This window comes from Lissotriton vulgaris, chromosome 10 (assembly GCF_964263255.1).
Source record: "Lissotriton vulgaris chromosome 10, aLisVul1.2, whole genome shotgun sequence".
In the NCBI taxonomy this organism is placed as follows: domain Eukaryota; kingdom Metazoa; phylum Chordata; class Amphibia; order Caudata; family Salamandridae; genus Lissotriton; species Lissotriton vulgaris.
The window spans coordinates 191209061-191222261 of record NC_141698.1 but is presented as its reverse complement, the minus strand read 5'-3'; the positions used below and the strand labels follow the sequence as shown (position 1 = coordinate 191222261).

The 13201-nt window shown below is 43.9% G+C and overlaps 1 protein-coding gene across 1 annotated transcript in view; it reads right to left on the bottom strand.

The window, feature by feature from the left end:
- Positions 1-2720: 2720 nt before the first annotated feature.
- Positions 2721-13201, bottom strand: part of LOC147684964 (palmitoleoyl-protein carboxylesterase notum2-like) — a 62001-nt gene continuing 51520 nt past the window's right edge. The window contains exon 13 of the mRNA XM_086940870.1: positions 2721-3511. Within this exon, the coding sequence (XP_086796996.1) occupies positions 3205-3511 (307 nt within the window). The 3' untranslated portion in view covers positions 2721-3204. The remainder of the gene's footprint in view (positions 3512-13201) is intronic.

Sequence of the window (13201 nt, the reverse complement as noted above, 5' to 3'; positions counted from 1 at the left end):
TCCTTAATGCAGCTGGAAACTTGAGTTGTGCTACCTCCCCTAACTTTCTAAAGGCCTCTAACCTCCTACCCAGCTCCCATTGCTTGTCCAGGGTCGCCCTAGACAAATCTGATCTTATTTGAAAGGTAAACCCCTTACCACTCAAAGATTTCTGTTTTAGAGCTTGGTTAAGAATAGACTCTTTGAGGGAGTAGGTGTGAAAATTAACCAAGATCTTCCTAGGCTTGGATCTTTGTGGGTTCCTCCTAAAGGGGTCCCTATGGATTCTTTGTATGTCAGTACCTAGATCTTCTATGACTGCTCGAACCCTAAAGAATCCTTTAGAAACGTAATAACATACTGTTTAATATCAGAACCCTCACTACCCTCAGGAATATTAAGAATTCGGAGGTTGTTGCGTCGAGCATTATTCTCCAGCACCTCCATTCTATCACAGAGTGTGAGATCTTCTTTTTTGAGATTGATAATTTCAGCTTTGGCCTTATCAAGATGGAGAGAGAGGCCTGCCACAGTATCCTCTAGAGCCACCGTCCTGGCATTAAGTCCATCTATTTTACTCTCCAAGGATTCACAGAAATTTCTAATTTCCGTCGGGTTGGCTGTAGACACTTCAAATCCCTTTTTTATGTCCAATGACAAAGATGAAAACATTAATCCCAAGGAGACCACAGGCGGCCCTCCCTCAACCTGAAGGCATCTTGTCATTGAGGCAGTAACCTCCTGCTGAACCACATCTTGCTCCACTGTCTCTGTTGTCTGCTGTAGTTCTGGAGCAGGCTCATCCAATGCACCTGTATCCCCCATCTCCACAGTAACCTCCTGCTGAACCACATCTTGCTCCACTGTATCTGTTGTCTGCTGTAGTCCCGGAGCAGGCTCATCCAATGTACCTGTATCCCCCATCTCCACAATGGCAGCCTCTATGATCTCTGCAGCGCCCAAGGCCCCACAACTGATGTCCCGATTGTTTGGTAAGGAGATTTGACTAGGGGTTGCTCTACAGGAGGCTCCCTCTTTCGCTAAATCTAAGACTTGTGGTACCACTTTAAAGTAAGATCTTCGAGAGAGTGTTACTCTTGTACCAGGGACCACAGCAGATTTAACAACCTTAGCAGATCTTCGCCCTTTTGCGCGTTTAGCCTTCACTTCCGTACACAGAAAGGTAGAGATATTATTTTTATTTTTCACTCCACATGTCCTTACACGCAATGCTTTTGCTGTTAAAAAATGCAACTTCATACTACATAATAACTTTGAAAAAAAAATCTGACAAATGTTTTGCTTTAAAATACTTTTTTTATATGTAACTCTGATAAAAAACACTGTTTCTCAGTTACAAAGCTCAAATGAGATGTCTCTATACAACATACTAAATTCATATAATCATAAATATACAAAATATTTACTTACATATATATAAATACATCATCTTGAAAAACCTGCATACATTTTGAAATTTTTTGGATTAGGAATCATATTGAACCCAAACAAGGACACACTTTACTATATTAGGCTTAGGGACGAAATAAAAAAAGCAGGAGTACCATTTGTCACTAGTTTAAAAGATATTATGGCGTGGTACCAACTTGAACAGACTGTAAACAAGCAATATTAAATTCAACACATCTTGCTTGCAATATATGCCTCTAATGCACACAGTAGGCACGTAGTGGTGCCGAATACCAAGATTGTCAAATAATTAAATGGAAAATCACCATAGTCAAATCACCAGAAGCATAATAGTCAATATTGGTGCAACCATCCACACTATGCCGAGGCTCAGTCTGTATTATTAATCTCCGGAACACTTGTCCAGTCAGCCAAAGCTGCATTTAGCCAGATGCTAAAAAGACAAGGCAAACTTCAGGCAAACTGTATCAAAAGTACACCCAAAGTACTGCTACGGGTCCTAGTACAGCGTGGTACTCTTCAAACTGTGGGGTAAGATATGCGGGGACACAATGGGAAATTCAGGCAGTGCAAGCCTGCTCAAGAAACAGAGGACTGGAACTTTCTCAGCCATTTCATATCATCTTTGAAAAGCAATAGCTTTTTGATAGTGTGCATGGAAAATCTGTGTTTTTAAGGGAAAATTACCATCAATGCAATGTCTGAAGTCTAAAATATTTAATATGAGATGATAAAAAGTAGAAATATACATGAGTTTTGCAAAAAAAAACTCTTCCCTTCTCCACCATAGTCTGATACACATTTAAGCTCCTTCGCTTACCGTATATTTTATGTCCCCTTTACTGTATTTATTGTGATTAAAATATTAACACATAATGTAGTTTGGGCGCTTTTTTTCAAGATGCCCACCCTCATTTCTCAATTTAAATACTTGGCTCACCTGCCTAATACCGGACATTTAATTCTCTTAAGCCCTATCGCCCTCACAATATTTTAAAATTTCCATTAGATTTGTGAGAATGTTTTGATGTTTTGGATGGAGAGTGACTTATTTTACTCAAGCGGGCTTGGCAATAAAACCTGATTAATATGATATTCTAGCCTATGACCACGTCATACATCCACCTAATTATTCCTTCAGAAGAATTGTTTAACTTTTCATACAAAAAAGTGTATATTTACAATGTATATTTAAATAGCAAATAATCAAAGAGACTATCTTAAATATCTAAAAAAAAGATCAAAAACTATTTTCAGTTTTGTTACACATTTATTTCTGCCTGCTGTGAGCGTGTTACAAATTAGGCTACTTGTATTTTTGCTTATTTTAACTACTGTAAAAAAAACATATCTAGACTGATTTATTCGCATAACGTGGAGATATTCAAGAACTAACGTTACAAATATATGGTCACACTATCCTGTGCTGATGGAGCCTACAACATTCCCTACTCATTTCTGTTCCACTATTTTGCCTATAAGGTATTGGGCTGAGACTTGGGCTTGAATTCACTCATTTAATAACCACGGCCAGGCCTCGTAAGGGGCTTGTTTACGGAAACATGGAAATTTCAAAGGAAAAAAACACGTGTTCCACTTATTTGGCGCAGCAGCGGTGCGATGTAAAGCAAGACCGGGCACAGAAATCACGTGATCACCAAAGCACTTCTAACACTTCAGTGTGCCAAATCTTTACCCAAACTCTAATGTAGCCCTTTGAACTTTCCCTGATATTGCAAACGTTCACGTGACCGGAAGAGCTACATTTAATGCAGAGATAGCAGCAGTCTTCTTTTAGCCGCCATTACTGAACATCTCCACCAGAGACCTCTGATCCGCTTGCTTTTCAGAACCCTTCCTGTGATAATCGACGTCCTTCTTCTGCAGAACTTGCCTGATGCTTATTTCTTTTCCTGTGATGGGGTCGTGCAGGGCCGGGCAGGTTGGGTTGCACTGGGGCCACGGGCAGTTGTCGATCAAGTGAAAGGAGCAGCCGCGAGCAGGTGCCTTGACCGTTTTGTTGTTTTCAGAAAGACTCCGCTCCCAGCATTGTAAAGCTCTAGCCACAGAATGACCTTTCACCTGGGTCTGCAGCCAGTTGCTGTTCAACAAAACAAAGGAAATGTGTAGGTTAAGAGCTCTACAGTAAAGAATACATTGCATATTGCTCACATTAACATATGCAATAATTCACCTGGTGAAATATATAAAAAGCTAATCAGGCAAGGTAATACAATATAATACAATGCTACCTTCACTTACATAATAGTGTATTGATGAACAATAATGCATTTAGTACATTTGCTTACTGGTGGACATAACCATCGTTTTTGTGATATTCCCCCACATTTTTGCTTTAACTGTTTTTGTTGACCTTAGAACTCTATGCACTTTACCCCAGCTAACCAATGGGAAAGGGACTGTGCTCCCTCTTTAAACACAATGAGATTGGTATATCTGATTGGCATATTTAACTGACACATATGTCCCTAGAATATGGTACCACAGTGTACCCAGTTCCTGTTAGTTCAATGTCAAAAGTGGGCACCTATTATGCCATGCTCTACAGAGACAATGTGAACATGTCTGCCGGCCAGCCACCACTGACCTTGCTGTGCCGGGTTTAACTGCAAATTCGAACTGTTAAAATAAATCATTTTGACAGGCCTAATACTTCCTTGTAAATAATTACATGTCACCAATAAATAGATCTTTGTAAAAAAAAATGGGTGGTTGGTTGACTGGGCTGTGAGCCCTGGTCAAGCAGCAGTCACAATCCTGGTCAGAGTGATGCACAAGACAACCCTAAACTAACCTGTTCCCTGCCCTCAGGTAGCTTGGCAGAGAGCAGTCAGGCTTAACTTAGAGGCAAGGTGTAAAGTATTTTTGCAACACTTCAAACAGTAATAAAATGAAAACACAGCATAAAGAGGATCCCAGATTAGAAAAATAGAGTGTTTTTCAATAAATGAAACAAGACAATAACAAAAATCCAATTACTAGAGCTGAAGATATTCATGTTTAATTATTTCAGTAAAAAGGGTGCCAAAATGCACCAAGTGCCAATTGTGGATGGTCAAGACAAAGTCACAAGTTTAGGCCGACTGTGATGGGACCCAGTTACACCCACTGAACAAACTACACTGAATCCTGGTTTGCGGAGCGATACGAGAGTCCATGTTGTGCAGACTTAGCGAAGCGTTGGTTCTGAGGTGCTAGGAGGCTGCAGTATGAGGGCCTGCACCGTCATTGAGGATCCTGTCAACTAGGGCTTCCGATACAGAATACAGCATCGAGAATGCATCGCGTAGTCGGGCAATACGTTAGTTCCAAGGAGCTGCAAGGCTGCGATATAGCATTCGGCATCATTGAGGCTGATGTTGACTTGGAATGTAAGGGCATGTGCAGAGAATGCATTGCACAGTGGCAGTTCTGAATAGGCTGTGCGTCTTAGGCCCACTTAAAATGTTCCAGGGCTGAGGTGGCACCAATTGGAAGGGCAAACTCACAGTCTAGGTGCTGGGGTCATGCCCTTGAGGCTCAAGTCAGGAGGCTAGCCAACTAACCCTTGGAGTTACCCGCGGTCCGTGGTTCAACAGATGCAAGACCAGTCATTCTCACCCAGGCAAGAGGGCAGCAGGTCAGCACCCACAGCAGGGCAGCAGTTCTTCAGAGCAAGAGTCCAGCAGAGTGGCAGAGTGGAAGTCCTTTCCCAAGCACATCAGTCCTTCTTCCTGGCAATATTTTTTAGAGTTTTATATAGCGCGAACTAGACCAAAGACATCGGGTATCAGAGCGCTTTACATGCACCAGTTTCATTACAGAAGGACACATTCATTTTTGTGCTACGCAAACAAATGATGGACAGAATGCTGAAGAAGCCATACATTCACCCCAGTCAAAAGACCAGGGTTAAATCCATTGTTCTTTTGCTCACCATGCCACCCCAGTTTAGACCCAGCCATATGTAAATTAGTCTTGACCCTGTGCCTCATGGGAACAGTCCAGACTGAACTGCCAAGCCAGGTCCTCCCTGGACCGGAAACAAGCATCCTGGGACCGGGTTCTGAGTATTACCCTTCATCAGCCAGGCTAGCTTGAATCCAGTGGCACAGTGAGCAAGGTACCCACGTCTGGGCATACCCATCCAAATCAGGGTGAAAAGTGCTACGCAAATAAATGAAGGACAGAATGCTGAATAAATCATACATTCACCTTTGTTAGGCATGGGGAGATTAAGTGATTTGCCCAGAATCAAAGGATGTTGAGCGTCATTGCTGAGACTCAAACCCAGTTCCCCAGCTTCGAGGCCGATCGCTCTAGCCGTAAGGCTACATCCTCTTCTTTATACCTGGGCATTTCTTTGAAGCAAGAGAAGCTTCTAAAGGTTTCCCTTTGAACTCCCCAGGTATTCCCTGATCGAGCTCAAGACTAAGTATGCAGCCCTTTGTGTGGAGGAAGGACACAGCCTATTCAAGTGTAAGTAGGACTGGTCCCAGGCCCAGCTCTGCTCTCCCATCCTAACAGAATCGTAACTAAAAATCCCACTGCACCTTAAGATAGGATTTGTCAATACAATTCTAAAGACACCAAACATGAACTTGTTGCATGCTCCCATCAGGAATTTACAGCTTATTAAATGTAATAAGGTAACTCCGGTGTTATCATATGGAAGAGATAGGCCTTGTAGTAGTGAAAAATGAATTTGAGTTTTTCACTACCAGAACATTTAAAACTAAGAAGTGGATGCCCTACTTTTTAAATAAACTACACCCTGACCTATGGGCTGTCCGGGGCCGACCCAAAGATTGACTTACCTGTGTCCAAAAGGAAGGTTTGAGCTGGCAAAAGGTTCAATTTGTCAGGTTGACATGGCAATTTAATGCTGCACATACATGCTGCAGTGTCAGGCCTGGGATATGTTTAAAGTGCTACATAAGTGGGTGTGACAATCAGTGCTGCAGGCCCACTAGTAGCATTTAATTTACAGGCCCTGGACTAAGATAGTGTCACTTTACTAGAGACTTATACATACATTAAATATGCCAATTAGGTATACGCCAATGCTACCTTGTTTTAAGGAGACAGCACAAGAACATTAGCATTGGTTAGTAGTGGCAAAGTGTGCAGAATCCTAAAGGCAGCAAAAACGAAGTCAGCAAACAAGAGAGATGAAGGCAAAAAGTTAGAGGGGGAACCACGCCAAGTTTGTCAGGTCTAAAAGCCTTATTACTCATAATGGCAGGGTGCATGATATTTCAAATTAGGACATGTCAAAGATTAATGTCAAAAATTCTCTTACAGTGAAAATGCCCTCAAAGCTATTTTCATGGTAGCAGGTTTGACTATTCCATTGGAAAACACTGGGATGCAATATTAATACGGATCCTGGATTTCCGGAATGGGACCAACTAGAGAAATAATTAAACAACTATGAAGAAATAACTTTTAAAAAGTTACCTTTGCCCTGGCTTATGTCCCTGGAAGCTAAATATGCAAATTGTTCATCCACTTTGGCCAGCCAGTAATTAACATTAAAATAGGCATTAATTAGGTGTGAACTTGCTACCGGAAGCAAAACAATTGGCTGACCTGAATTGACAAAGACGACACCCCTGAACATTACAGAATATTCAAGGGGGCAGGGAGAATCCTTGTTGACATTAAAGTGTCAATTTCTGCTTGAATGTCATATTCTGCTTAACAGATCTGCTGGGGATTTTTATATGACACTTAGACACACTTCAATGAGGCCTCTCCTGTCACAGGCACATTTTGTTTGACCCTTGGCCTGGGTCCTTCTGTTGCCTTTCCAGCCAGTCAGGCCACAACCACAGTGGGCCTCTTTTGACATTCTATTGTTATTGCATGTTTGACAGGTCTGCTAGGTTTACATATAACATTTGGGCCCCACTGCAAAGGGGACACATAGAATGACAGAACAATTTGCATGTATCCAGTGTCTGGTTAATGAAAGGTCAGCTTTGTTATACTAGACTTCTGTCTCTGCGGTTGTTGTGGGTAGAGGGACTGCATCAAACTGGATTTTGCTATTAGATGTTAGAGGACACTGAGATCACCAGTGTACACACCCACACACTCTCTCAACCCTCAGAGACCAGGTTTAGTGTGGCTGAAGACTTTAGCCATTTTGAAAATGCCTAAAGTGGGTAGGCTTAGACCCAGAAGAAAACAAGTTAATTACCTGTAACTTTAGTTCTCCAGTATTGGTAACTTTCATAGATTCCCATGGCTTGTATCATTCCCTGTCGTCGGAATGGGAGCCTCAGTAAATAAAAAATACCGTAGCAGTAGGTACAAAAGAGAAAGAAAGGCCTCATCTCATTTTGTACCATATCCACCTCTTTTGTAAAAGAGACCAAGAACATGCAACAACCAATCAGATTAGCCTCACCCCATAGAACCCTCCTGAGAGAGCCTCAGAGCCTCAGATTTTCGTAGCTGTTGTGTGACAGTAACCCCATTTGCTGAAGGCTGAGCTTTCCCAGGGGAGGAGGGTGGGCGCATGGGAATCTATGAAAGTTACCAATACTACAGAACCAAAGTTACAGGTAAGTAACCTGTTTTCTTACTCTAGTATTGGAACTTTCATAGATTCCCATAGCTTGTATCAAAGTAGCTAGCAGTAAGCAATAAAGCACATTTTGAGACATAAATATTGAAATACCTCAGTATTTATACTTTCATAAGAAGTAAACAGACATTGAAACAGTAGCCAGTAAACATTATCAGATACAAAATGTGCAATAATAGGAAGGAGGTATAGAAGGGAAAGCTCACTGCTCATTGGAAGAGATTCCTCAGGACTGCTTGTCCGACTGCCGCCTCACTCCTTGTGGAAGAGTCCAAGCAGTAGTGCTTTGTGAACGTGTGGGCACCGCTCCATTTAGCTGCCCTACAAATGTCCTGGATAGGAACCCCAGCGAAGAGAGCAGCAGAAGATGAAACTGATCTTGTGGAGTGAGCTCGTACATGACTTTCTAGCGGCTTAGCCGCCGCTTGGTGGCTATAGTGAATTGCACTTGAAATCCAACGTGAGATTCCTTGTTTTGAAAGGGGAAAACCTTTTCGAGGAGCACTATAAGCAACAAAGAGTTGTGAAGATTTCCTGAAATCCTTTGTGCGTTCAAGATAAGATTTCAGACATCTCTGGACATCCAAGGAATGAAGAGACCTTTCTGCTGGAGACGTAGGTCGAGGGAAAAAAGATTTCAGAACTACAGGCTCATTTAAATGGAAACCCAAGGGACCTTTGGAATACATTTTGTATTTGTTCATAGAATTAGAGTGTCGTTTTTGAACTGCAAAAAAGGTTCCTCAATGGTGAGAGCTTGCCGTTCCCCAACCCTCCTAGCTGACGTCAAGGCTAAAAGGAGGGTCACCTTCCATGATAGAAACTTCAGATCCGCTCTATGAATAGGCTCAAGCGGAGGTCTCATGAGATGAGCCAGAACCAAGTTGAGTTGCCACATTGGAGGCGGAGGCCGAACTGGAGGAAAACTCTAAGAAGACTTTTCAGGAATTGTTTGACAATCCTAGCGGACCAGAGAGAAGGACCAGAGGCTGTCCGCCTGAATCTAGAAATAGCCACCAGGTGTACCTTGATGGAGGAATGTGCCAGGCCTAACTTAGCCAGCGATAGAATGTAAGGCAATATCTGATGAGGAGCAGAAGAGATCGGATGGAGGTTCTCTTGGTGGCACCATAAGCAGAAACGTTTCCATTTTACGCAATAGGTCTTATTTGTACTTGGTGTGCGGGCTTGAGTTAAAATTTCTTTACACTCCTGAGGGATATTTAAACTCTGGAATTCTCGGTGCTCAGGAGCCACGCTGTCAACTGGAGAGAGCTCGGATCTGGATGCACCACCTGGCACTGGGACATTGTCAATAGAGATGGCGAACCGGCTGATCTTGAGAGAGCAGGAGAAGCTCTGCGAACCAGAATTGGCAGGGCCACATCGGTGCAATTAAAATCATTGTGCACGGTTCTGTCTTGAGTTTCCTGAGTAGGCTTGGAATCAGGGGAATTGGAGGAAAGCGTAAACAAATGCGCCTGACCAGGCCATCGAAAGAGCATTTCCCAATGAGCCGTGATGGTGATCCCTGCTTGCATAGAACCGGCATTTCCTGTTGTCGGGGTTTGCGAACAGGTCTATGGACGGAGTGCTCCAACATGTGAAGACCCCATTGAGAGTGTCCTGATCCAGTTCCCACTCGTCACAGACCGATTTCAGATGACTCAATGTATCCGCTGTCGTGTTGAGGGTACCTGGGAGATGTTCTGTTGAGAGAGATTTTTTGGAGAATTGCACATTCCCATATCTCCTGAGCCTCTTTTGAAAGAACTTGAGATCTCGTTCCGCCTTGTTTGTTCACGTAATGCATGGCCGCCGTATTGTCCGTACGGACCAGTACGGTGGAATTCCGAATCCTCAGAAGGAAAGCCTGCAAAGCTAAACAAATTGCCCTGAGCTCCAGAAGATTGATGTGAAGAGTACGCTGTTTGGGCGTCCAGTGATCTCTCACTTGTAGGTCTTGCAAAACAGCTCCCCAACCTTCCAGCGAGGCATCCGTGGTCAGAACCAAAGGAGATGGAGCAATCTTGAAAGTGAGTCCTTTTGAGATATTGTCTTTGATCATCCACCAATTGGCTGCTTCTCTCATAAGAGGAGTGACCATTATCTTGTTGTCGAACGTGCCTTCCACCTGGCGCCATTGCATGTCCAGCTGTTCCTGCAAAGGGCGCATACACAGTCTGCAATGCGGAATTAAGGGTATACAGGATGAAATCGATCCTAGGAGAGACTTGTATAGGCGTACCGACAGAGATCGTCTTCTTTGCAATTGACGGGCAGAAAGAATCAGCCTTTTCTGTCTTTCCTCTGATGGGAAAGCTTTGCAGCACCTCATATCCAGAATGGACTCTAGAAATTTGGCCGACCTGGATGGGAGAAGGACCTACTTGTCCTTGTTGAGTTGAAGACCCAGATGATAGAAAAGCTGAATGCAACTTTTGACAGCTTTTGTAGTTACTTGAGAAGATGGAGCTTTTAATAACCAATCGTCTAGGTAGGGAAAAACCTGTAGAGACTGCTTTCTGAGAAACGCTGCCACCGGGGCCAATACCTTTGTGAATATCTGCAGAGCGGATCTGAGCCTGAAAGGCAGGACCTTGAATTGAAAGTGGCTATTGGCTACTGTGAAGCATAAAAATCTCCTGGGAGCTGGATGGATTGGAACGTGGAAGTATGTATCCTCGAGATCCAGAGTCCCCATGTAATCTCCTGGATTCAGAAGACGCAAAAGGGATACCATCCGAAATGACAGTTTTATTAGATAGATGTTGAGCTTCCCCAGGTCTAAGATTGGGCGCTATTTCTCCTCCGTCTTGCGAACCAGGAAACATCTGGAATAGAACCCCTTTCCTAGTTGAGATAGAGGTACTGGCTCTATTGCTCCTTTGATGAGCAGTTGATGAGCTTCGAGACGTAGAAGATGTAGATGTTTTGATTTGGTGGCACTAGGGGCTCTGAAAGGTGGGAGATTTTGAAACTCTAATGTGTGGCCAAACCGGATGATATTGAGGACCCACCGATCTGTTGTTATGATCTTCCAGCTGTGGAGACACTGTGATATCCTGCCCCCCACTGATGTTACCAGGAGTGAAGGAACAGTAGACAGAGCAGAGAAGCCGCTATTGGCGTTTAGAGGAATCTCTCCCCTGACGCCTCTGTCGACCCCTCGAAGGTTGGTGAGAGAAAGACGCCGACTGACCTTGGTGTTGAGAGTACTGAGGTTTGTATGATTGCGAAGATTGTGAATAGGAGGAGTAGCGTTGTTGGTATCCTCCTCTGTAGGAAGAAAAACCTTTCCCTCTTGCCCCTCGGAAAGGCACTTTGCGATATTGTAATGTGCCCAAGGACCTTGCCTTTTCTGTGTCTTTCTTGATGTCTTGTAGAACGCCGTCTGTATGCTTGCCAAAAAGCATGTCTCCATCAAACGGCAAATCCAAAATTTTATTTTGTACCTCAGGGCGAAACAGGTAGCCCAAAGCCAGCCTTGCAGCCTTAGGACAGCCGAACCTGCCAAGGCGCAAAAAGCAGCTGTGGCAATGTCCATCGCACAATAGATAATTTCTGAGGAAGATCGCTCTCCCTCCTCAAGGATCTTCTTCGCGTCAGCCTTGGAACTGTCTGGCAGTTGATTCATAAATGGAGACAAATCTCACCACATTTGGCGATCATATCGTCCCAAATTTGCAAGTGAATTGGAGGCTCTAACCAGGAGGCTGGACATAGAGGAAAACCTCTTGCCCACATTGTCAAGGCGCCTGCCCTCCTTACTCGGGGTGTGGTAAGTGGTGCAGATGGATTCTTTGATTTTCTTTGAGCCGCCTGAGATATAACAGAGTTCAGCTTCGTTTGACCAACCAGGCAAGTGGGACTATCATCAGGAGCCTTATATTTTTCCCCAGTCGCGGTAGAACAGGAATGTCAGTAGCGGGAGACTGCATCACCTTTATTCCTTCACTCCATACGTGCTCTACAATGGGGATAGAATGGATGGATTTTCTGTAAGGCTCCTTGAAATCATAGAGAAAACAGCCCAATTGTACTACCGGAATGGGAAGTCAAAACTTCTTTGAAGCTCTCTCCATAAGATTATGGAAACCTCCGATGTCTGCTGGAGGAGAATCTATAGGATCCGGTGAATATGAAGCAGGATATGGAATTATATATTCGTCCCATTCCCTATCTGGATTTGGGACATGTTCAACATTTTGGTCATCAACTGAGGAATCATCATCATCCTGTCCGTGATGATATTCTGCTGTTCTTCCAAAGGTTCTGGTTCTGGCGGTTGAGCCGTAGAAGTAGACGGAGGTGGCGGTGGTGGCAGTGGTGGCGGTTGCATGGATTCAGAGGCTTGAGATGGAAATCTCTTCTTATAATCCAAGAACATGATCTGCAAGTCACTTATAGGCGAAGACGGCATGGCCACTATATACCTTGATGTGATTGTTCTTGAGGCCTATTGCTAGGAGGGAATTGTCGTGGTTCTAAGTAATAATCATCAGAATCTGAGTCCTGGTATTTCACCGCGAGCTGAGATGGACTGTACGCATCCCCATAAGGACCATATTCCTCCTCTGAGTAATCTTCCTCCAAAAGCAATGTTGGAGGTAATGGTATCACCCTCCGCGGAGATGTCATTTCCGGTGTAATTTGGCGTCTTTTAATAGAGATTTTGACTTTTTGTATCGTCGACGATGTCGTCGTTGAAGGAATAGTCGTCAGAGAAAGGATCGTCGACGACGATGGACTGATCAACAACTTTGCTGTCGACAAGCTCAAAGTCAGTACAATCGTAGCAGTTGTCATTGACATTGTCGTCGTGGTCTTCGTCTACACCACCGTCGGCGTCATCGTTGTCGAGGTTGTTAACATCGTCGACAACACTGTGACAGGAACCTGCAGCTTCGACGAAGCTGTCGTCGGAGAAGCTCTTGTCAGCGAAGCTCACAACGACGGGACCGTCGACAGAGCTTAAATCGACGCCTGGTGAATTTTAGCTGCCGTCGTCGACATACCTGATGATGTCGTCGTCCACGAACAGGTTTTCTTCTTAGATTTTCCCTCCTGAGGTACAGATGTTGGTGTTTTGAAAAGTTTTGCCTTTTCAGTTGGTGGAGAGGCAGTAGAAGGTCCATGGCTCACCTTCTGTGCAGAAAGTACCTCAGGAACAAGTCCCTCCCTCTCCTTTGCACC